Genomic DNA, 25,627 nt, shown 5'->3' with positions numbered 1-25,627 from the left:
AGGACAAAGAGGGACCGGAAATAAAAGTACTGAACTGGGGGAAGGTCAATTTCAATATGATAAAACAGGACCTGGCCAAAGTGAACTGGGAGCAGCTACTTGTAGGAAAGTCTACATCAGACCAGTGGGAGTCATTCAAAAAGGAATTAGTGAGGGTTCAGGGCCAACATGTTCCCATAAAGGTGAAGGATAGGACCAACAAGTCCAGGAAACCCTGGATGTCAAGGGATATTGAGGATTGGATAAGAAAAAAAAAAGGAGGCTTATGGCAGATTCAAAATGCTGAGAACAGCGGAGGCACTCGGGGGGATACTATAAAAAGTAATTAGGAGAGCAAAGAGGAGGCATGAAAAAACACTGGTGGGCAAGATAAAGGAAAATCCCAAGGCGTTTTATAAGTATATTAAGGGCAAGGGGATAACCAGGGAAAGAGTAGGGCCCATTAGGGACCAAAGTAGTAATCAGTGTGTGAAGCCAGAGGACATAGGTGCGGTTTTAAATTATTACTTTTCATCTGTTTTTTAAAATTCTTTCATGTGATGTGGGCGTTGCTGGCGAGGCCAGCATTTATTGCCCATCCCTAACTGCCCTTGAGAAGGTGGTGGTGAGCTGCTTTCTTGAACTGCTGCAGTCCATGTGAGGTAGGTACACCCACAGTGCTGTTAGGAAGAGAGTTCCAGGATTTTGACCCAGTGACAGTGAAGGAACGGCGAAATAGTTCCAAGTCAGGATGGTGTGTGACCTGGAGGGGAACTTGCAGGTGGTGATGCACCCATGCATTTGCTGCCCTAGTCCTTCTAGTTGGTAGAGGTCGCAGGTTTGGAAGGTGCTGTCTGAGGAGCCTTGGTGCATTGCTGCAGTGCATCTGGTAGATGGTACACACTGCTGCCACTCGTCGTCGGTGGTGGAGGGCGTGAATGTCTGCGGATGGGGTTCCAATCAAGCGAGCTGCTTTGTCCTGGATGGTGTCAAGCTTCTTGAGTGCTGTTGGAGCTGCACCCATCCAGGCAAGTGGAGAGTATTCCATCACACTCCTGACTTGTGCCTTGTAGATGGTGGACAGGCTTTGGGGAGTCAAGAGATGAGTTACTCGCCGCAGGATTCCGAGCCTCTGACCTGTTCTTGTAGCCACGGTATTTATATGGCTACTCCAGTTCAATTTATGGTCAATGGTAGCCCCTAGGATGTTGATAATGGGGGATTCAGCGATGATAGTGCCATTGAATGTCAAGGGGAGATGGTTACATAGAAACATAGAAAATAAGAGCAGGAGAAGGCCATTCGGCCCTTTGAGCCTGCTCCACCATTCATTATGATCATGGCTGATCATCCAACTCAATAGCCTGTTCCCGCTTTCGCCCCATACCCTTTGATCCCTTTCGACCCAACAGCTATATCTAACTCCTTCTTGAAAACATACAATGTTTTGGCCTCAACTGCTTTCTGTGGTAATGAATTCCACAGGCTCACCACTCTCTGGGTGAAGAAATTTCTTCTCATCTCAGTCCTGAAAGGTTTACCCGTATCCTTAGACTATGACCCCTGGTTCTGCACTCCCCCACCATCGGGAACATCCTTCCTGCATCTACCCTGTCAAGTCCTGTTAGAATCTTATAGGTTTCTATGAGAATCCCCCCTCACTCTTCTGAACTCCAGCGAATATAATCCTAACCGACTCAATCTCTCCTCATACGTCAGTCCCGCCATCCCAGGAATCAGTCTGGTAATCCTTTGCTGCACTCCCTCTATAGCAAGAACATCCTTCCTCAGATAAGGAGACCAAAACTGCACACAATATTCCAGGTGTGGCCTCACCAAGGCCCTGTATAATTGCAGAAAGACATGAATCCTCTTGCTATGAAGGCCAAGATACCATTTGCCTTTTTTACCGCCTGTTGCACCTGCGTGCTTACCTTCAGCGACTGGTGTACGAGAACACCCAGGTCTCGCTACATATTCCCCTCTCTCAGTTTACAGCCGTTCAGATAATAATCTGCCTTTCTGTTTTTTCTACCAAAGTGGACAACCTCACATTTATCCACATTATACTGCATATGCCATGCAGTAGCCCACTCACTCAACTTGTCCAAATCATCCTGAAGCTTCTCTGCATCCTCTTCACAACTCACCCTCCCACCCAGTTTTGTGTCATCTGCAAATTTGGAGATATTACATTTAGTTCCCTCATCTAAATCATTAATATATATTGTGAATAGCTGGGGTCGTAGCACCGATCCCTGCGGTACCCCACTAGTCATTGCCTGCCATTTGGAAAAAAACCTGTTTATTCCTACACACAAAAACAAGAAATGCTGGATTCACTCAGCAGGTCTGGCAGCATCTGTGGAAAGAGAAGCAGAGTTAACGTTTCGGGTCAGTGACCCTTCTTCGGAACTGACAAATATTAGAAAAGTCACAGATTATAAACAAGTGAGGTGGGGGTTGGGCAAGAGATAACAAAGGAGAAGGTGCAGATTGGACCAGGCCACATAGCTGACCAAAAGGTCACGGAGCAAAGGCAAACAATATGTTGATGGTGTGTTGAAAGACAAAGCATTAGTACAGATTAGGTGTGAATATACTGAATAATGAACATCAGCAAGTGCAAACCTGAAGAAAAACAACCTGAAAAAAACAGTGGGTAAGCAAACTGAACAAACTAAGATGAAATGAAATAAATGCAAAAAAAGATTGTAAAAAATGTAAAAAGGAATGCAAAAAAAAAGGAAGAAAAAATAACTAAAAATGACTAAAAATGAAAGTAAAGTGGGGGGCTGTCATGCTCTGAAATTATTGAACTCAATGTTCAGTCCGGCAGGCTGTAGTGTGCCTAATCGGTAGATGAGATGCTGTTCCTCGAGCTTGCGTTGATGTTCACTGGAACACTGCAGCAATCCCAGGACAGAGATGTGAGCATGAGAGCAGGGGGGAGTGTTGAAATGGCAAGCAACCGGAAGCTCAGGGCCCTGCTTGCGGACTGAGCGGAGATGTTCCGCAAAGCGGTCACCCAGTCTGCGCTTGGTCTCCCCAATGTAGAGGAGACCACACTGTGAGCAGCGAATACAGTATACTACATTGAAAGAAGTACAAGTAAATCGCTGCTTCACCTGAAAGGAGTGTTTGGGGCCTGGGATAGTGAGGAGAGAGGAGCTAAATGGGCAGGTATTACACCTCCTGCGATTGCAAGGGAAGGTGCCCTGGGACGGGGACGAGGTGGTGGGGGTAATGGAGGAGTGGACCAGGGTGTCGCGGAGGGAACGATCCCTTCGGAATGCTGACAGGGGAAGGGAGGGGAAGATGCGACTGGTAGTGGCATCACGCTGGAGGTGGCGAAAATGGCGGAGGATGATCCTTTGGATATGGAGGCTGGTGGGATGAAAAGTGAGGACAAGGGGAACCCTGTCACGGTTCTGGGAGGGAGGGGAAGGGGTGAGGGTAGAGGTGCGGGGAATGGGTCGGACACGGTTGAGGGCCCTGTCAACCACAGTGGGGGGAAATCCTCGGTTGAGGAAAAAGGAGGTCATATCAGAAGCACCGTCATGGAAGGTAGCATCATCAGAGCAGATGCGTCGGAGACGGAGAAACTGGGAGAATGGAATGGAGTCCTTACAGGAGGGTAGGGTGTGAAGAAGTGTAGTCGAGGTAGCTGTGGGAGTCAGTGGGCTTATAATGGATATTGGTAGACAACCTATCCCCAGAGATGGAGACAGAGAAGTCGAGGAAGGGAAGGGAAGTGTCAGAGATGGACCATGTAAAGGTGAGAGAAGGGTGGAAATTGGAAGCAAAGTTGATAAAGTTTTCTAGTTCGGGGCGGGAGCAGGAAACGGCACCGATACAGTCATCTGTTTATTCCTACTCTTTGTTACCTGTCTGCCAACCAATTTTCTATCCATCGCAAAACACTACCCCCAATCCCATGCGTTTTAATTTTACATGCTAATCTCTGATATAGGACTTTATCGAAAGCCTTCTGAAAGTCCAAATAAACCACATCCACTGGCTCCCCCTCGTCAACTTTACTAGTTACATCCTCGAAGAATTCCAGTAGATTTGTCAAGCATGATTTCCCTTTCGTAAATCCATGCTGACTCTGCTCGATTCTACCACTGTTCTCTAAGTGCTCTGCTATAAAATCTTTGATAATGTACTCTAGAATTTTCCTCACTACCAGTCAGGCTGACTAGTCTGTAATTCCCTGCTTTCTCTCTACCTCCCTTTTTAAATAGTGGGGTTACATTAGCTACCCTCCAATCTGTAGGAACAGTTCCAGAGTCTACAGAATCTTGGAAGATCACCACCAATGCATCCACTATTAAGTACTCTGGGATGTAGACCATCAGGCCCTCAGGATTTATCGGCCTTCAATCCCATCAATTTCCCCAACACCATTTCTCTACTAATACTGATTTCTTTCAGTTCCTCTCCCTCACTAAGCCCTGTGTTCCCCAACATTTCTGGTATGATATTTGTGTCCTCCTTTGTGAAGACAGAACCAAAGCATGTATTAAGTTGGTCAGCCATTTCTTTATTCCCCATAATAAATTCCCCTGTTTCTGACTGTAAGGGGCCTACATTTGTCTTCACCAATCTTTTTCTCTTCACATACCCATAGAAATTTTTACAATCAGTTTTTATGTTCCCTGCAAGCTGGCTCTCGTCCTCTATTTTCCCCTTCTTAATCAATCCCTTGCTCCTCCTTTGCTGAATTCTAAACTGCTCCTAATGCTCAGGTCTGTTGTTTTCCTGGCAAATTTATATGCCTCTTCCTTGGATCTAATGCGATCTCTAATTTCCCTTGTAAGCCATGGTTTGGCTACCTTTCCAGTTTTACTTTTGTGCCAGACAGGGATAAACAATTGTTACAATTCATCCACGAGTTCTTTAAACGTTTGCCACTGCCTATCCACCACCATCCCAATCCGCCAACTCGCGCCTCATACCTTAGTAGTTTCCTTTACTAAGATTCAGGACCTTTGTCTCAGAATCAACTACGTCACTCTCCATCTTGATGAAGAATTTTATCATATTGTGGTCGCTCGTCCCCAATGGGTCTCGCACCACTAGATTGTCAATTATTCCTCTCTCATTACACAATACCCAGTCTAGGATGGCCTCCTCTCTATTTGGTTCCTCAACGTCTTGGTCCAGAAAACCATCCCGAATACACTCCAAGAATTCCTCCTCTATGGTATTGTAACTAATTTGATTTGCCCAATCTATATGCAGATTAAACTCACCCATAATTACAGATGTTCCTTTATCGCATGCATCTCTAATTTCCTGTTCAATGCCATTCCCAACATCACCATGTTGGGGGGTCTATATACAACACTAACTAATGTTTTTTTGCCCCTTAGTGTTTCTCAGCTCTATCCAAACAGATTCCACATCGTCAGAGCTAATATCTTTCCTCACTATTGCGTTAATCTCCTCTTTAACCATCAATGTAACTCCGGTGCCTTTTGCTTTTTGTCTGTCATTCCTAAATACTGAATATCCCTGGATGTTCATTTCTCATCCCTGGTCACCTTGCAGCCATGTCGCCGTAATCCCGACGATATCATACCCATTTAACATCTATTAGCGCGATTAATTCATCCACTTTATTGTGAAGTATCTGCGTATTAAGGCACAAAGGTCTTTTTAACATTACTTGTCCTCTTCCCACTCTTTTTCACTGTGGCGCTGTTTGATTCTGGCCCTTGATTTCTCTGCCTATCACTTTTCTTATTCCCCTTACTGTATTTTGTTCTTGGCTTTGATCCCCCCTCCTCTGACTCCTTGCAAAGGTTCCCATCCCCCCTGCCATTTTAGTTTAAACCCTCCCCAACCACTCTAGCAAACAGCCCCCCCAAGGACATTGCCCTGGTCCTGCCCAGGTGTGACACATCCAGTTTGTACTGGTCCCACCTCCCCCAGAACCGGTCCCAATGCCCCAGAAATCTAAAACCCTCCCCCTCACACTATCTCTTCAGCCACATATTCATCCGATATATCCTGCTATTTCTACTCTGACTATCACGTGGCACTGGTAGTAATCCTGAGATCACTACCTTTGAGGTCCTACTTTTCAACTTACTTCCTAACTCCCTATATTCTGCTTTTAGGACCTCATCCTTTTTTTTTTTACCTATGTCGTTTGTACCAATGTGTACCACAACCACTGGCTGTTCACCCTCCCCCTTCAGAATGTCCTGTAACCGCTCTGAGACATCCTTGACCCGAGCACCAGGGAGGCAACATACCATCCTGGAGTCTCTTTTGCGGCCACAGAAATGCCAGCTATTCCCCTTACAATTGAATCCCCTTTCACTATTGCATTCGCACACTTTTTACTCCTTCCCTGTGCAGCAGAGCCAACCGTGGTGCAACGAATTGGGCTGTTGCTGTTTTCCCGAGAGGCCATTTCCCCCAACAGTATCCAAAGCAGTATACCTGTTTTGCAGGGGATTAGCCACAGGAGATTCCTGAACTGCCTGCCTAGTCCTCTTGCTCTGCCTGGTGGTCACCCATTCCCTTCCTGCCTGTGGGGTCTGAGCCTGCGGTGTGACCACCTCTCTATACGTGCTATCCAAAATACTCTCCGCCTCGTGGATGCTCCACAATGTCCCCAGCTGCCGCTCCAGCTCCGAAACCCGGGCTTCCAGGAGCTGCAGCTGGACACACTTCCTGCACACATGCTGGTCCCGGGCACTGGAAATGTTGCCGGCTTCCAACATGGAGCATGAGGAGCACACCACGGCTTTGAGCTCTCCGGCCATGACTTAACCCTTTAAATTAAATTAAACCTTCTGGAAGACTTTAATATCCAATAATATCAGTTACTCTAGGGCCCTTCTTCACTGTTGCTCGTTACTACAGAACTCCCTAAAAAAAAACACTACTTACTATATTTGAAAGAAACTTTAAACTTTTCTTACCTGAGATACTTACCCAGCTACTTAGAGCTATTCTCTAACAGCAGTGACTCACCAAGCTCTTGCAGCTCTCCTGTGACGTCACTGTTGGCTTTTTTTTTCAAAACTCCGGCACGCTGGAAGAGGTCCAACTGCTCTCTGCTCCACTCCCGGAAGGTAAGAGACTGGGCCTCGAACCTCGGGTTCGATTTATAGGCTCTGCTCTTGGCGTTCTCCCCACAGATCCGCTCCGCTCTCGGAAGGTAAGAGACTGGGCCTCGATCCTCGGGTTCAATTTATAGGCTCCGCTCTTGGCGTTCTCCCCACAGGTCCGCTCCGCTCCAGGAAGGTAAGAAGGTTAGATTCTTTTTTGTTGGAAATGGTCATTGCTTGGCACTTGTGTGGCACGAATGTTACTTGCCACTTATCAGCCCAAGCCTGGATATTGTCCAGGTCTTGCTGCATTTCTACACAGACTGCTTCAGCATTTGAGTTGTCGCGAATGGTGCGAAACATTGTGCAATCATCAGCGAACATCCCCACTTCTGACCTTATGATTGAAGGAAGGTCATTGATGAAGCAGCTGATGATGGTTGGGCCTAGGAACCCTGAGGAACTCCAGCAGCGGAGCTCAGATGATTGACCTCCAACAACCACAACCATCTTTCTTTGCGTTAGGTATGACTCCAACCAGCGGAGAGTTTTCCCCGATTCCCATTGACTTCAGTTTTGCTCGGGCTCCTTGATGCTCGGTCAAATGCTGCCTTGATATCAAGGGCAATCACTCTCACCTCACCTCTTGAGTTCAGCTCTTTTGTCCATGTTTGAACCAAGGCTGTAATGAGGTCAGGAGCTGAGTGGCCCTGGCGGAACCCAAACTGAGCATCACTGAGCAGGTTATTGCTAAGCAAGTGCTGCTTGATGGCACTGTTGATGACACCTTCCATCACTTTATATGATTGAGACTAGACTGATGGGCGGTAATTGGCCGGGTTGGACTTGTCCTGCTTTTTGCGTACAGGACTTCCTGGGCAATTTTCCAAATTGCTGGGTAGATGCCAGTGTTGTAGCTGTACTGGAACAGCTTGGCTAGGGGCGTGGCAAGTTCTGGAGCACAGGTCTTCAGTACTATTGCCGGAATATTGTCAGGGCCCATAGCCTTTGCAGTATCCAGTGCCTTCAGTTGTTTCTTGATATCTCACGTAGTGATTTGAATTGACTGAAGACTGGCATCTGGAGTCTTCAGTAGGAGGCCGAGATAGATCATCCACTTGGCACTTCTGGCTGAAGATTGTTGCAAATGCTTGTGCCCTATTTTTCGCACTGATGTGCTGGGCGACCCCCATCGTTGAGGATGGGGATATTTGTGAAGACACCTCCTCCAGATAGTTGTTTAATTGTCCACCACCATTCACGGCTGTATGTGGCAGGACTGCAGAGTTTAGATCTAATCCGTTGGTTATGGGATTGCTTAGCTCTGTCTATTGCATGCTACTTACCCAGTTCTGCATGCAAGTAGTCCTCTGTTGTAGCTTCACCAGGTTGATACCTCATTTTGAGGTATGCCTGGTGCTGCTCCTGGCATGCCCTCCTGCACTCTTCATTGAACCAGGGTTGGTCTCCTGGCTAGATGGTAATGGTAGAGTGGGGGTCATGCCGGGCCATGAGGTTACAGATTGTGATTGAGTACAATTCTGCTGCTGCTGATGGCCCACAGCGCCTCATGGATGCCCTGTTTTGCATTGCTAGATCTGTTTGAAATCTATCCCTTTTAGCACGGTGGTAGTGCCACACAACATGATGGATGGTATCCTCAATGTGAAGACGGGACGTCGTCTCCATAAGGACTGTGCTGTGGTCACTGCTACCAATACTGTCATGGACAGATGCATCTGCGGCAGGTAGATTGGGGAGGACGAGGTCAAGTATGTTATTCCCTCCCCACCTGCCGCTGACCCAGTCTAGCAGCTATGTCCTTTTGGACTTGGCAAGCTCGGTCAGTAGTGGTGCTACCACTAGGTGAGGTTTTAAATGATTACTTTTCATCTGTGTTCAATATGGAGAAGGGCGATGTAGGTGTAGAGATCAGGGAGGGGGATTGTCATATACTTGAACAAATTCGCATTGAAAGGGAGGAAGTATTAGCTGTTTTGGTGGGCTTAGAAGTGGATAAATCCCCAGGCCCAGATGAGATGTATCGAGGCTGTTATGTGAGGCAAGGGAGGAGATGCAGAGGCTCTGACACAAATTTTCAAATCCTCTCTTGCCACAGGAGAGGTACCAGAGGACTGGAGGACAGCGAATGTGGCACAATTATTCAAGAAGGGTAGGAGGGTTAAACCAGGTAATTACAGGCCAGTGAGTCCAACATCAGTGGTTGGGAAACCATTGGAAAAAGTTCTGAGGGACAGGATTAATCTCCACTTGGAGAGACAGGGATTAATCAGGGATAGTCAGCATGGCTTTGGCAGGGGGAGATCAAGTCTAACAAACTTGATTTGAATTTTTCGAGGAAGTGACGAGATGTGTAGATGAGGGCAAGGCAGTTAATGTAGTCTACATGGACTGTAGTAAGGCTTTTGATAAGGTCCCACATGGCAGATTGGTTAAGAAGGTAAGAGCCCATGAGATCCAGGGCAATTTGGCAAATTGGGTCCAAAATTGGCTTAGTGGAAGGAGGCAGAGGGTGATGGTTGAGGGTTGTTTTTGCGAGTGGAAGCCTGTGACCAGTGGTGAACCGCAGGGATCGGTGCTGGGACCCTTGCTGTTTGTAGTGTACATTAATGATTTAGACGTGAATTTAAGAGGTATGATCAGTAAGTTCGCAGATGACATAAAAATTAGTGGTGTCGTAAACAGTGAGGAGGAAAGCCTTAGATTACAGGATATAGATTACAGGATCCAGCATTTCTTGTTTTTGTTTCAGATTTCCAGCATCCGCAGTATTTTGCTTTTATTACAGGATATAGATGGGCTGGTAAGATGGGCAGAGCAGTGGCAAATGGAATTTAATCCTGAGAAGTGTGAGGTGATGCATTTTGGGAGGACTAACAATGCTGTATAACTCTATGACTCTAAGGGAATATACAATGGATGGTAGGACCATAGGATCAGGCGGACCTTGGTGTACTTGTCCATAGATCACTGAAGGCAGCAGCACAAGTAGCTAAGGTGGTTAGGAAGGCATATTGGATACATGCCTTTATTAGCTGAGGCATAGAATATAAGAGCAGGGAGGTTATGTTGGAGCTGTATAAAATGCTAGTTAGGCCACAGCTGGAGTACTGTGTACAGTTCTGGGCACCACACTATAGGAAGGATGTGATTGCACTGGAGAGGGTGCAGAGGAGATTCACCAGAATGTTGCCTGGGCTGGGGCATTTCAGCTATGGGGAGAGACTGGATCGGCTTGGGTTGTTTTCCTTGGAGCAGAGAAGGCTGAGGGGGTACATGATTGAGGTGTACAAAATTATGAGGGGCATTGATAGAATAGATATGAAGAAACTTTTTCCCGTAGCGGAGGGGTCAATAACCAGGGGACATAGATTTAAGGTAAGGGGCATGAGGTTTAGATGGGATTTGAGGAAAAATATTTTCACCCAGAGGGTGGTTGGAATCTGGAACACAGTGCCTGAAGGGGTGGTAGAGGCAGGAACCCTCACAACATTTAAGAAGTATTTAGATGAGCACTTGAAACGCCATAGCATACAAGGCTACGGGCCAAGTGCTGGAAAATGGGATTAGAATAGATAGGTGCTTGATGGCCAGCACAGACACGATGGGCCGAAGGCCCTGTTTCTGTGCCGTATAACTCAAAGACTACGTGAACAAGGTTTTAAGACCACTACTGGGCCCCAACGAAATGCAAGACGATATCTTCAATCAAGGACGAGAAACAGTAACAGATATTGCCTCAAACTGTTCTACTTATCTTTTCTTCTGCTCTTTTCTGTCCCTATTTGCAAGTTTATATCACTGTGCATGATAGCGTGGGTGCATCGTATATCCATAGGTGTGAATGGTATTAGATTTTGAGTTTAAGGTTTAATAAATTGCATCTTTCTTCTTTAAACCAAAGAAAGGCTTGTTTGTGCTAATTTCTTTGCCTTGTAATTGAAAGTTATGAACAAGGATCCACAAAGGGGAAGCTCAAAACACAGTGTGTTTAAAATTAAACCCTGTTACAGTAAGACCAGGTAAAGACAGCAAAAGACCCCTGGACACATTGCTCACCTCATCCTAACTGTAGTGATGAAAATACAGAGTTATAAAAAATTGGAACAATTTTAAAGAGACTGGTACATGTGCTGTCAACAAAATGTAGAGGTCAAGACACATGACCCTCAGCATCTCTTGTACTCAAATCCACATCTGAGTCCACTAAGACTGAAAACCAATTAAGCCCTGTTTTCATGGAAATGTGACAGATAATCACACCTGGATGTAAGCTATACTCAGACACAGTGAGACAAGGCCTTTCTCAGACATCTTGGCTCCAAATAACCTCCATTACAATGGAGTGTGAATCACCCTCATCTTCTCAGAATGGGGCCATCATCAAGGCCATTATACAGCCCAGCGAGGACTGAAACCTGAAGTCACATGGGCGAAGCCAACCCTTGTAAAAATTCACCTTAAAAGCTAATCGTTTTGAGGAACAAAGGGGGAGTCGTTGCAGGACAGGACTAGAGACATCCTCATCTGTCTGGTCTCTCCATAGTCACGTAGTGCAACAAAAAGCCATCCTGAATTCCAGCAAGGCTGAGACAGAGACACATTCAGAGAGAGTTGGGTCCCTTGCTGTTTGTGGTATATAGGATTTGGACTTAAATGTGGGAGGCATGATTGGAAAATTTGCTTATGAGACAAAAACTGACCATGTAGTTAACAGTGAAGAGGATAGCTGTAGAGTCTAGAATGATATCAATGGTTTGGTTGAGTGGGCGGAAAAGTGGCAAATGGAATTTAATCTGGAGAAGTGTGAGGTAATGCATTTGGGGAGGGCAAACAAAGCTAGGGACTACACCATAAACGGGAGGATATTGAGAAGGGTTAGAATGGAGAAACCTTGGAGTGCATATCCACAGGTCCCTGAAGATGGCAGCACAGATAGACAGAGTGATAAAGAAAGCATATGGAATGCTTTCCTTTATTCGCCAAGGTATAGAATACAAAAAGCAGGGATGTAATGCTGGAACTGTATTGTATAAGACAGTTGTATAAGACAGTTGAAAAGACTTTGGTTCGGCCACATTTGGAATACTGCGTGCAGTTCTGGTCGCCACATTACCAAAAGGATGTAGATGCTTTGGAGAGGGTGCAGAGGAGGTTCACCAGGATGTTGTCTGGTATGGAGGGCACTAGCTATGAAGAGAGGTTGAGCAGATTAGGATTATTTTCATTAGAAAGACGGAGGTTGAGGGGGGACCTGATTGAGGTGTACAAAATCATGAGAGGTATAGACAGGGTGGATAGCAAGAAGCTTTTTCCCAGAGTGGGGGATTCAATTACTAGGGGTCACGAGTTCAAAGTGAGAGGGGAAAAGTTTAGGGGGGATATGCGTGGAAAGTTCTTTACGCAGAGGGTGGTGGGTGCCTGGAACGCGTTGCCAGCGGAGGTGGTAGACGCGGGCACGATAGCGCCTTTTAAGATGTATCTCGACAGATACATGAATGGGCAGGAAGCAAAGAGATACAGACCCTTAGAAAATAGGCGACGTTTAGATAGAGGATCTGGATCGGCGCAGGCTTAGAGGGCCGAAGGGCCTGATCGTGTGCTGGAATTTTCTTTGTTCTTCTTTTCTTTGTTCTTTGTTCTGTATAAAACGCTGGTTAGGCCACAGCTGGAGTATTCTGGTCACCACATTACAGAAAGGATATAATTGCTCTGGAGAGAGTACAGAGGAGATGTTGCCAGGGCATGAAAGTTGCAGCTATGAGGAAAGATTGGATCGGCTAAAGTTGTTTTCCTTAAAACAGAGGAGGCTGAGTGGTGACTTAATTGAGGTGTACAAAATTATGAGGGGCCGAGATAGAGTAGCCAAGAAGGATCTTTTTCCCCTAGCGGAGAGGTCAATTACCAGGGTGCACAGATTTAAGGTGATTGGTAGAAGGATTAGAGGGGATAAGAGAAAAAACGTTTTCACCCAGAGGGTGGTGGGTATCTGGAATTCACTGTCAGGAATGGTGGTGGAGGCAGAAACCCTCAACTCATTTAAGAGGAACCTGGACATGCACCTGAAGTGCTGTAACCTGCGAGGCTATGGACCAGGTGCTGGAAGGTGGGATTAGATTCGGCGGCTAGTTTTTTCGGCCAGCACAAACACGATGGGCCACCTCCTGTGCCATAATTTTTCTATGTTTCTATGGTTCCCTGGTTAAAACCGACTGTCTCTCAGTTAAAACTTTACTTCAGCAATACAAACGGTCTCTTCAAAAAAAAAGGGGGCTTTTTTCTCCTTCGGCAATTAACTCGGCCTGTAGCTCCTTGTAGAATTTCTGCTGAGAAATAGACAGCTCTTCTCCTCAGTAGCACGCTTTGCTGGTGAATCTCTCAAAACTGGTTTTTCCACACACAGTCAAATCGAAACATTACACCTTGTGACTTCTCTCTCCTGCTGTGGCCTAGGGACAGGTGCAGCTGGCACCCTGTGCTCAGTCTTCAAGGTACACTGTTTTCAAACAGAGTCTTAAAGGCTGTTTTTAATTCGAGGAGAAAATAAAACCAAGTCCATGCCACAGTACATGCTGTAGACACAAAATGGCTTGCTTCCGTTTTGGCTGCATGTTTTCATGAAGGCTATAAATTGGGGACTCAACATTTCACCTACCTTTGTGGAACCCAGGTTGATAGTCACCGCAGAAGCAGCTACAGTTCTCTCAGTTGAGTCCGCAACCTGTAGGATTCCCCACAGCAGGCTCACAGACGACATGATCGTACACAGGATAAAAAGAATTCCATTTCTTGCTTCAGACAAATATTTCTGGTCCACAGTAACCATCAGCTGAAATAGGGAAGACAGGCAATTTATGTCATTAATAAATTAAAAATGTTGGTGCACACTTGCCATTATAAATTGTTATGATATTTATAATGGAAACTGCCCATGCAAACCTATCACACTGTGAGATCCTCTCTTCCCTCGTGAAGGGGTACAGAATAATCAATGGTGAGAGGATGTAATTACAACATGGCAAGTTTACATAGGCAATTTCCATTTTAAATGTGGACACAGGAATTTAAAGTGGAAACATAAAAATACAGTCAGAATGTATAGCTTTGTAATGGGAACTGACTTAAGTCTGCACAGCCTGCTTCAAATAAGCAGTCTATCATCCCACATCACCTAAAAGTAACACTTGTGTGCAATGTCATAAGATATTGAATGGTTTATTGTATAATTTAAGAAAAAAATATTTTATTGCAGGAGATTTATACTGTCAGATACATAAAAGCACAGGAGCCTGCCATTCAGCCCATTAAGTCCATGCCAGCTGTCTGTGCAGCCATCCAAATCAGTCCAATTCCTCTGCTCTATCATCGTAGTCCTGCAAGTTTATTTCCCTCAAGTGCCCACCCAATTTCCTTTTCAAATCATTCATCCTCACTGCTTCCATCACCCTTATAGACAGAAACCACTCTGGTAAATCTGCTCTACATGCTCACAAGGATCCTTCCTTAAGTGTGGTGGCCAGAACTGAACACAAGACTCTAGTTGTGGCCTAACCAGAGCTTTAAAAAGGTTCTGTACAACTTCCCTGCTTTTGTACTCAATACCTCTATTTATGAAGCCCAAGATCCCACATGCTTTGCTAACTACTCTCTCAATATTTCCTGCCACCTCCAAAGATCTAGGCACATGAACCCCCAGGTCCCTCTGTCCCTGCACACTCTTTAGAACTGTGCCATTTAGTCTATATGACCTTTCCCCACCCCTTCTGCCAAAATGCATCACCTCACACTTCTCTCTATTAATTTCCATCTGCCAATTGACTGCCCATTCTGCAAGCCTATCTCTGCCCTGTTGCAGCTGATTGGCATCATCCTCACTCTTTGCCACACCTCCAAGTTTGGCATCATCAGCAAACGCCTGTGTGGAGTTTGCAAGTTCTCCCTATGACCGCGTGGGTATCCGCTGGGTGCTCCGGTTTCCTCCCACAGCCAAAGACTTGTAGGTTGATAGGTAAATCGGCCATTGTAAATTGCCCCTAGTGTAGGTAGGTGGTAGGAGAATGGTGGGGATGTGGTAGGGAATATGGGATTAATGTAGGATTAGTATAAATGGGTGGTTGTTGGTTGGCACAGACTCAGTGGGCCGAAGGGCCTGTTTCAGTACTGTATAACTCGAAAAAAAAAAGTGAAATTTTACTCTATTGCAATATCCAAGTCATTCATATATATCAGAAATGCAGTGGGTCCGAGCACGGACCCTTGGGGGACACCACTCTCTTCCAATCTTCATTCTGAAAAACAATCATTTAGCACGACTCACTGTTTTCTGTCCTTAAGCCAATTTTTGATCCAAGCTGACACTGACCCTCCATTTCCATAAGCCTCAAGTTTGTTAACCAGCCTTTTAAAATGCTTTCCTAAAATCCACGCAGACAACATCCATTGCTTTCCCTTCATCAACCTTCTCTGTTACTTCATCGAAAAATTTAATTACATTAGTCAAGCACGATCTGCCTTATCCAAATCCATGCTGGATCTCCTTAATTAACTCTCCGAATGCCTGCTGATTTTTTCCCTGATTATTGTTTGAAAACCTTACCCACCACTGATATTAAACTGACCAGCCTTTAGTTACAAGGAATGTCCTTACAGAATTTCTTGAATAAGGGTGTTACATTTGCCACTCTCCAATCCTCTGGCACCTCCCCTATATCTAGGGAAAATTTGAAGAGCCCTTCCACTATCTCCACTCCCACTTCCTCGAGCAACTGAGGATGCAAGTCATCCGAACCAGGTGACTTATCCACACTAAGCACAGCCAGCCTTTCCAGTGCATCCTTCAAAACAATTTTGAACCATTTCCTCTACCATCTCTGCTTCTACCGATATTTTGTCAGCATCCTCTTCCTTAGTAAACATCAATACAAAGTACTCATTATGTATTCTAACCTTGTCCTGCACCTCTAAAGCATATATCATCCTCTTTGTCCCTAATAAGACCCACCTCACCTCTTAATATCTGCTTACTATTTACATGCCAGTAGAGGATTCTGGGTTCCCTTTAATATTAACTGCCATTCTATTCTCATCTCATCTCTTCGCCAGTCTTATTTTCCTCTTCACTTCCCCTCTCAACATACTGTATTTGGCTTGGAGAATTCACCTGACATGCATCAAACACCCTCTTCCTTTGTTTCAGCATATTCTCTATCTTCCTAGTCATCCAAGGCTTTAGTCCCCTTACCTTTTGCCCTTGTTGGAATGTACCTAGCCTGTACCTGAAACATCTCCCCCTTAAAAATCACCCATTGTTCCACTGCAGTTTTTTCTATCAGTCGTTGGTTCCATTTGACCCTGGCTAGGTCCCCTCTCAATCCATTGAAGTTAGCCCTCTTCCAACTTAGAAGATCTATTTTAGATTGTTCCTTGCTCTTTGCCATTACTAATCTAAACCTTATGATACAATGATCACTTTTACCCAAATGCTCCCCCAGACACATGATCCACTTGGCCCACCTCATTCCCAGCATGAGAACCAGTAATGCCTCCTTCCTAGTTGGACCGAGAACAAACTAGTTTAGTTTAGTTTAGAGATACAGCACTGAAACAGGCCCTTCGGCCTACCGTGTCCGTGCCGACCATCAACCACCCATTTATACTAATCCTACACTAATTCCATATCCCTGCCACATCCCCACCTGTCCCTATACTTCCCTACCACCTACCTATACTAGGGGAAATTGCTAATGGCCAATTTACCTATCAACCTGCAAGTCTTTGGCATGTGGGAGTAAACCGGAGCACCCGGAGAAAACCCACGCAGACACAGGGAGAACTTGCAAACTCCACACAGGCAGTACCCAGGATTGAACCCGGGTCGCTGGAGCTGTGAGGCTGCGGTGCAAACCACTGCGCCGCCCACTAGTCAAGGATGTTCTCCTGAACACATTTCAGAAATTCCTCCCACTCCTTACCCTTTACTCGAACATCATCCCAATCAAAACTTGGGTAATTACAGTCCCTCAAGATCACCACTCTATAGTTTTTGCATCTGTTATTTCCCTGCAGATTTGCTCCATCTCTCACAATTTGGAGACTGATAGAATACCCCCAAGGAACATGATCATTCCCGTTTGCTTCTCAACTCTAACCAAATGGATTCTGTCTTTGCACGCTCAAGGACATCTGCTCTCTCCAACACTACAATGCCTTCCCTAATCAGTACTGCCACCCCACGTCTATTTTCTCCTTCCCTATCTTTTCTGAACACTATGTGGGGGGAATTTATTGCTCCCCCCCACAGCAGGTTTGGAGGTGTTAAGAGGGTTTCTCGTCACCATCCTGCCTCCACCGAAATTTAGTCCGGGACAGGAAGGCCTATGAACAGCCTTCCCACCACGCTGCCAACTGAGGCCCTCAACCTCTTCCCACCACAGGGTGAGCGGACCCCTCTTTCAAAGGCACTTAGCGCCTGAACAAGGGACCTGGCATCGGGAAGGGGGGGCCATTAAGAGCCACCCCCTGCCCTTGCTGCCGACCTCCCTCCCTGACCACCACCCCCCCCCACACCCAATGACGCCCCCCACACCATGAGACCCCTCGTGCCTTGACCTATCTGAGGTCTGGATCCAACGACAATCCTCGGCCTCCAGTACAGTCGTCTCCAGCAGCAGCCACTGCATCTGTGGTTGCGCTGCAGCTGCCGGCCTCTGATTGGCTGGCAACTCTCCAAGGGCAGGACTTCTGACAATGGGGTCCTAAATCCTGTGGAAGGCCCACCGCTGTCCATTCAAGTGCCTAATTGACACTACAATTCGGCAGGCCTACCAGAAAAGAGGCGACTGGGGTATCTTGGCATCGTTTTCCCCCAACATTGAGACCCCTGCCGCCAGCATAAAATTCCTTCCCTTTGTACCCTTGAATATTAAATGCTCAGTCCTCACTATTTTTAAGCCACATTACATTATTGCCACCACATCATATTACCACACAGCTATATTGAGCTTGAGCTCGCCAAACTTATCCACCACACTTAGTGTGTTTACATAAATGTTTGTGTGACATAAACCTGTCTTTGTATTCCTCATATCTTCTTCATCTGCTCCTCTCTAATATGGTACGACTTCCTTCTCTGGTACTATCCAATACTCTCATTCCTTTCTGCACCTAATTCCTCATTTCTACTTCTATATGCTGATGCCCATACGCATGAAAATTTAGTTTAAACCCTCCCCGCAAGGACATTGGTCCCAGTCCTGTTGAGGGGCAACCCATCCCTTTTGAATAGGTGCTTCCTGCCCCAGAACACCTGTCGCGAGAATCTGAAGCTTTTCCTCCTGCACCATGCCTCAAGCCATGCATTGATCTTCCCTGTCTTCCTAGTTCTACTCTCACTAGCACGTGGCACTGGAAGTAAGTATCAGTTTGATTAATGTATGCCCTAGAAGTTTGAACTTATTTACAAGTTATGCATCTGGATCGCCAAGTTGATCAATGAAACCTGGATTACTGCTTTACATTATAATTTTGTTTACCATAAACTGAGTCTTAAATAAATTCATTGGTCAAACAAAACAATTTGATGAAACACGTAAGATTTGTTTATTTTTATTCATTCAATTTCCAACTTGTCAGCTTTGGATCAGTCATCGCAATCTTGCCTGAGTCAGAACGTCATGGGGTGAAATCCACTCCAGAGACAAACATAAAATCTAGGCTGACACATTAATGGAGTACTGAAAGAGCGCTGCACTGCGGGAGGTGCTGTCTTTCAAATGAAACGTTAAACTCATACCCCATCTGCCCTTTCAGGTGGACATAAATGAAATGAAACAGTGGAGTTTCAGCCAATATTCATCCCACAACCAACACTAAAAACAGAGAGATCTGGTAATTTATGTCATTGCAGTTCGTGACACCTTACTATTAGCAAATTGGATGCTACGTTTACCTATACAGCCACAACAGTGGCTAAACTTCAAAAATTGTCTTTGAAGGACATTAGAATGCCCTGAAGTCAGGAAAGGTACCATAAAAATGAAGGTTCATTTGTAAAATGAAGTGTGAATCACCTTTTACACAGTTTGATATTTTTTGTAGATTTTCAACTTCTCTACTCCATAGAATTGCATCGAATCTAAAGCCCAGAAACAGCCCATCTGGTTTATGCTCCAAATGAACGTGCTCTTCATGCTTATCTACATTATAACAGTACAAAAGTTCGAAAAGTACTTCACTGGCTGCAAAGCACTTTGGGACGTCATGAAGGTGTGATAATAAATGCAAGCGTTTATCTTTTTCGACCCTAACTTCTGGATCCCTTTTTGCAGCGGTGACAGGGAGAGCAAGGTGGCAGCTGGGTAAGTGAGTTTACAACTTACATAAACTTACCTTTTTGTTTTGGCAGTTTCTTTTTGCAGCGGCGACAGGGAGAGCGAGGTGGCAGCTGGGTAAGTGAGTTTACAACTTATATAAACTTACCTTTTTGTTTTGGCAGTTTCTTTTTGCAGCGGCGACAGGGAGAGCGAGGTGGCAGCTGGGTAAGTAAGTCCTATATATTTGGGCAGCAGCTGAACCCGACACACTACACCAGTAGTGTCTCCCACCCGCCCGCCTCCTCTAACCAAAAAAAAAGGACTCGGTGGTGTGCAGATATTTTTCTATTTTTTTTTCTCGTGTGATTGGTAAAAACTTTTCGTTCCTTTTTCATTTATCTAAGTTAAGACTAACTTAAGCTTAAGATTAAAAATGGCAGGAGATCTCAGACCCGTGTTATGCTCCTCTTGCTCAATGTGGGAGCTTAGGGACATGGCTGATGTCCCTGACTCCTTCACGTGCTGGAAGTGTGTCCAGCTGCAGCTCTTGTTAGACCACATGACGGCTCTGGAGCTGCGGATGGACTCACTTTGGAGCATCCGCGATGCTGAGGAGGTCGTGGATAGCACGTTTAGCGAATTGGTCACACCGCAGATTAGGATTGCTGGGGGAGAAAGGGAATGGGTGACCAAAAGGCAGAGAAAGAGCAGGAAGGCAGCGCAGGTGTCCCCTGCGGTCATCTCCCTCCAAAACAGGTATACCGTTTTGGATACTGTTGAGGGAGATGGCTCACCAGGGGAAGGCAGCAATAGCCAGGTTCATGGCACCGTGGCTGGCTCTGCTGTTCGGAAGGGCGGGAAAAAGAGTGGAAGGGCTATAGTCAAAGGGGATTCGATTGTAAGGGGAGTAGATAGGCGGTTCTGTGGTCGAAAACGAGACTCCCGAATGGTATGTTGCCTCCCAGGTGCACAGGTCAGGATGTCTCAGATCGGCTGCAGAACATTCTGAAAGGGGAGGGTGAACAGCCAGTTGTCGTTGTGCACATAGGCACCAATGATATAGGTAAAAAACGGGATGAGGTCCTACAAGCAGAATTTAGGGAGTTAGGAGCCAAGTTAAAAAGCAGGACCTCAGAGGTAGTAATCTCAGGATTGCTACCAGTGCCACGTGATAGTCAGAGTAGAAATGAAAGAATAGTCAAGATGAATGTGTGGCTTGAGAGATGGTGCAGGAGGGAGGGGTTCAGATTTTTGGGACATTGGGACCGGTTCTGGGGGAGGTGGGACTATTACAAATTGGACGGTCTACACCTGGGCCGGACTGGAACCAATGTCCTTGGGGGTGCTTTTGCTAACGCTGTTGGGGAGGGTTTAAACTAATGTGGCAGGGGGATGGGAACCAAATGAGGAGGTTAGTGGGCAGTAAGGAGGTAGTAACTAAAGCATGCAAGGAACTAGATTATGAAGTCAGAGTGACGAAGGGGAAGAGTAGACAGGGAGCAGATGTTGAACGCAAAGGGACTGGTGGTCTGAGGTGCATTTGTTTTAATGCAAGAAGTGTAGTAGGTAAGGCAATGAACGTAGGGCTTGGATTAGTACCTGGGAGTATGATGTTATTGCTATTACTGAGACTTGGTTGAGGGAAGGGCATGATTGGCAACTAAATATCCCAGGATATCGATGCTTCAGGCGGGATAGAGAGGGAGGTAAAAGGGGTGGAGGAGTTGCATTACTGGTCAAAGAGGATATCACAGCTGTGCTGAAGGAGGGCACTATGGAGGACTCGAGCAGTGAGGCAATATGGGCAGAACTCAGAAATAGGAAGGGTGCAGTAACAATGTTGGGGCAGTACTACAGGCCTCCCAAAAGCGAGCATGAGATAGAGGTACAAATATGTAAACAGATTATGGAAAGATGTAGGAGCAACAGGGTGGTGGTGATAGGAGATTTTAATTTTCCCAACATTGACTGGGATTCACTTAGTGTCAGAGGTCTAGATGGAGCAGAATTTGTAAGGAGCATCCAGGAGGGTTTTCTAGAGCAGTATGTAAATAGTCCAACTCGGGAAGGGGCCATACTGGACCTGGTTTTGGGGAATGAGCCCGGCCAGGTGGTTGAAGTTTCAGTAGGGGACTACTTTGGAAATAGTGATCACAATTCCGTAAGTTTTAGAGTACTCATGGACAAAGACGAGAGTGGTCCTAAAGGAAGGGTGCTAAATTGGGGGAAGGCCAGCTATACCAAAATTCGGCAGGAGCTGGGGAATGTAGATTGGGAGCAGCTGTTTGAAGATAAATCCACATTTGATATGTGGGAGGCTTTTAAAGAGAGGTTGATTAGCGTGCAGGAGAGACATGTTCCTGTGAAAATGAGGGATAGAAATGGCAAGATTAGGGAACCATGGATGACAGGTGAAATTGTGAGACTAGCTAAGAGGAAAAAGGAAGCATACATAAGGTCTAGGAGGCTGAAAAAAGACAAAGCTTTGAAAGAAAATCGGGAATGTAGGACCAATCTGAAACGAGGAATTAAGAGGGCTAAAAGGGGTCATGAAATATCTTTAGCAAACAGGGTTAAGGAAAATCCCAAAGCCTTTTATTCATATCTAAGGAGCAAGAGGGTAACTAGAGAAAGGATTGGCCCACTCAAGGACAAAGGCGGAAAGTTATGCGTGGAGTCAGAGAAAATGGGTGAGATTCTAAACGAGTACTTTGCATCGGTATTCACCGAGGAGAGGGACATGACGGATGTTGAGGTTCGGGACAGATGTTTGATTACTCTAGGTCAAGTCGGCATAAGGAGGGAGGAAGTGTTGGGTATTCTAAAAGGCATTAAGGTGGACAAGTCCCCAGGTCCGGATGGGATCTATCCCAGGTTACTGAGGGAAGCGAGAGGGGAAATAGCTGGGGCCTTAACAGATATCTTTGCAGCATCCTTAAACACGGGTGAGGTTCCGGAGGACTGGAGAATTGCTAATGTTGTCCCCTTGTTTAAGAAGGGTAACAGGGATAATCCAGGTAATTATAGACCGGTGAGCCTGACGTCAGTGGTAGGGAAGCTGCTGGAGAAGATACTGAGTGATAGGATCTATTCCCATTTGGAAGAAAATGGGCTTATCAGTGATTAGCAACATGGTTTTGTGCAGGGAAGGTCATGTCTTACCAACTTTAATAGAATTCTTTGAGGAAGTGACAAAGGTGATTGATGAGGGAAGTGCTGTAGATGTCATATACATGGACTTCAGTAAGGCGTTTGATAAGGTTCCCCATGGTAGGCTGATGGAGAAAGTGAAGTCGCATGGGGTCCAGGGTGTACTAGTTAGATGGATAAAGAACTGGCTGGGCAACAGGAGACAGAGAGTAGCAGTGGAAGGGAGTTTCTCAAAATGGAGACGTGTGACCAGTGGTGTTCCACAGGGATCCGTGCTGGGACCACTGTTGTTTGTGATATACATAAATGATTTGGAGGAAAGTATAGGTGGTCTGATTAGCAAGTTTGCAGACGACACTAAGATTGGTGGAGTAGCAGATACTGAAGGGGACTGTCAGACAATACAGCAGAATATAGATAGACTGGAGAGTTGGGCAGAGAAATGGCAGATGGAGTTCAATCAGGGCAAATGCGAGGTGATGCATTTTGGAAGATCCAATTCAAGAGTGAACTATACAGTAAATGGAAAAGTCCTGGGGAAAATTGATGTACAGAGAGATTTGGGTGTTCAGGTCCATTGTTCCCTGAAGGTGGCAACGCAGGTCAATAGAGTGGTCAAGAAGGCATACGGGATGCTTTCCTTCATCGGACGGGGTATTGAGTACAAGAGTTGGCAGGTCATGTTACAGTTGTATAAGACTTTGGTTCGGCCACATTTGGAATACTGTGTGCAGTTCTGGTCGCCACATTACCAAAAGGATGTAGATGCTTTGGAGAGGGTGCAGAGGAGGTTCACCAGGATGTTGCCTGGTATGGAGGGTGCTAGCTATGAAGAAAGGTTGAGTAGATTAGGATTATTTTCATTAGAAAGACGGAGGTTGAGGGGGGACCTGATTGAGGTGTACAAAATCATGAGAGGTATAGACAGGGTGGATAGCAAGAAGCTTTTTCCCAGAGTGGGGGATTCAATTACTAGGGGACACAAGTTCAAAGTGAAAGGGGAAAAGTTTAGGGGGGATATGCGTAGAACGTTCTTTACGCAGAGGGTGGTGGGTGCCTGGAACGCATTGCCAGCGGAGATGGTAGACGCGGGCACGATAGCGTCTTTTAAGATGTATCGAGACAGATACATGAATGGGCAGGAAGCAAAGAGATACAGACCCTTAGAAAATAAGCGACATGTTTAGAGAGAGGATCTGGATCGGCGCAGGCTTTGAGGGCCGAAGGGCCTGTTCCTGTGCTGTAATTTTCTTTGTTCTTTGTTCCCTCTGGTCCTTTCTCCCTCATATATGCTTCAAGCCTCCCCTTAAATGCATTAATGCTATCTACTTCAACCACTCTCCATGGCAGTGAGTTCCACATTCTCACCACTCTCCAGGTGAAGAAATTCCACACAACCTCTTTCTTTTTCATCTCTTAGTAGTTACACCACAGAAGTACCGAGCTGATGATCCATCTCGGCCTCCTCCTGAAGTCCCCAGCATCACAGATGCCAGTCTTCAGATAATTTGATTCACTCCGCGTGAGATCAAGAAACGACTGAAGGCTCTGGTTACTGCAACGGCTAGGGACCCTGACAATATTCCAGCAATAGTACTGAAGACCTGTGCACCAGAACTTGCCGCGCCCCTAGCCTAGCTGTTCCAGTACAGCTACAACACTGGCATCTACCCGGCAATATGGAAAATTGCATAGGTATGCCCTGTACACAAAAAACAAGACAAGTCTAACCTGGCCAATTACCGCCCCATCAGTGTACTGTCAATTATCAGCAAACCGATGGAAGGTGTCATCGACAGTGCTATCAAGCGGTACTTGCTTAGCAATAACCTGTTCAGTGACGCTCAGTTAGGGTTCGCCAGGGCCAGTTAGCACCTGACCTCAGTACAGACTTGGTTCAAACATGGACAAAAGAGCTGAACTCGAGGTGAGGTGAGAGTGACTGCCCTTGATATCAAGGCAGCATTTGACCAAGTATGGCATCAAGTAGCCCTAACAAAACTGAAGTCAATGGGAATCAGGGGCAAAACTCTCCACTGGTTGGAGTCATACCTAGTGCAAAGGAAGATGGTTCTGGCTCCAGGATATCACTGCAGGAGTTCCTCAGGGTAGAGTCCTAGGCCCAACCATCTTCAGCTGCTTCATCAATGACCTTCCTTCAGGTCAGAAGTGGGGATGTTCGCTGATGATTGCACAATGTTCAGCACCACTCACGACTCCTCAGATACTGAAGCAGTGGAGCAAGACCTGGACAACATCCAGGCTTGGGCTGATAAGTGGCAATTAACATTCGCGCCACACAAGTGCCAGGCAATGATCATCTCCAACAATAGAGAATCTAACCATCTCCCCATGACATTCAATGGCATTACGATTGCTGAATTCCCCCACTATCAACATCCTGGGGGTTACCATTGACCAGAAATTGAATTGGAGTAGTCATATTAATACCGTGGCTGCAACAGCAGGTCAGAGGCTAGGAATCCTGCAGCGAGTAACTCACCTCCTGACTCCCTAAAGCTTGTCCACCATCTACAAGGCACAAGTCAGGAATGTGATGGAATACTTTCCATTTGCCTGGATGGGTGCAGCTCCAACAACACTCAAGAAGCTCAACAACTTCCAAGACAAAGCAGCCAGACAAAGGATGAGATTTGTACCTCATCCACAAACATTCACTCCCTCCACCACCGACGCATAGTGGCAGCAGTGTGTACCATTTATAAGATGCACTGCAGCAACGCACCATGGCTCCTTAGACAGCACCTTCCAAACCCATGACCTCTAACACCTAGAAGGACAAGGGCAGTAAAATGCATGGGAACACCACCACCTGCAAATTCCCCTCCAAGCCACACACCATCCTGACTTGAAACTATATCGCCGTTCCTTCACTGTCGCTGGGTCAAAACCCTTCCTAACAACACTGTGGATGTACCGACCCCACATGGACTGCAGCGGTTCAAGAAGGCAGCTCACCACCACCTTCTCAAGGGCAATTAGGGATGGGCAAGAAATGCTGGCCTAGCCAGTGACGCCCACAACCCATGAATGAATTTTTAAAAAATTCCTAACTCTTTGTTTGGACTTACATAC

General features: G+C 46.0%; 1 protein-coding gene across 15 annotated transcripts in view; it reads right to left on the bottom strand.

Moving 5' to 3' along the window:
* The window catches only part of dop1a (DOP1 leucine zipper like protein A), a 555,441-nt gene that overhangs the window by 161,052 nt on the left and 368,762 nt on the right, over positions 1-25,627 (bottom strand). For all 15 annotated transcript variants that reach the window (XM_068044706.1, XM_068044708.1, XM_068044707.1 and 12 more), the window contains one exon: positions 13,726-13,899. In XM_068044706.1, the coding sequence (XP_067900807.1) occupies positions 13,726-13,899 (174 nt within the window). The remainder of the gene's footprint in view (positions 1-13,725; positions 13,900-25,627) is intronic.

The sequence above is a fragment of the Heterodontus francisci genome, chromosome 13 (assembly GCF_036365525.1).
Source record: "Heterodontus francisci isolate sHetFra1 chromosome 13, sHetFra1.hap1, whole genome shotgun sequence".
Classification (NCBI taxonomy): domain Eukaryota; kingdom Metazoa; phylum Chordata; class Chondrichthyes; order Heterodontiformes; family Heterodontidae; genus Heterodontus; species Heterodontus francisci.
This window is presented reverse-complemented; position numbering and strand designations above follow the sequence as displayed.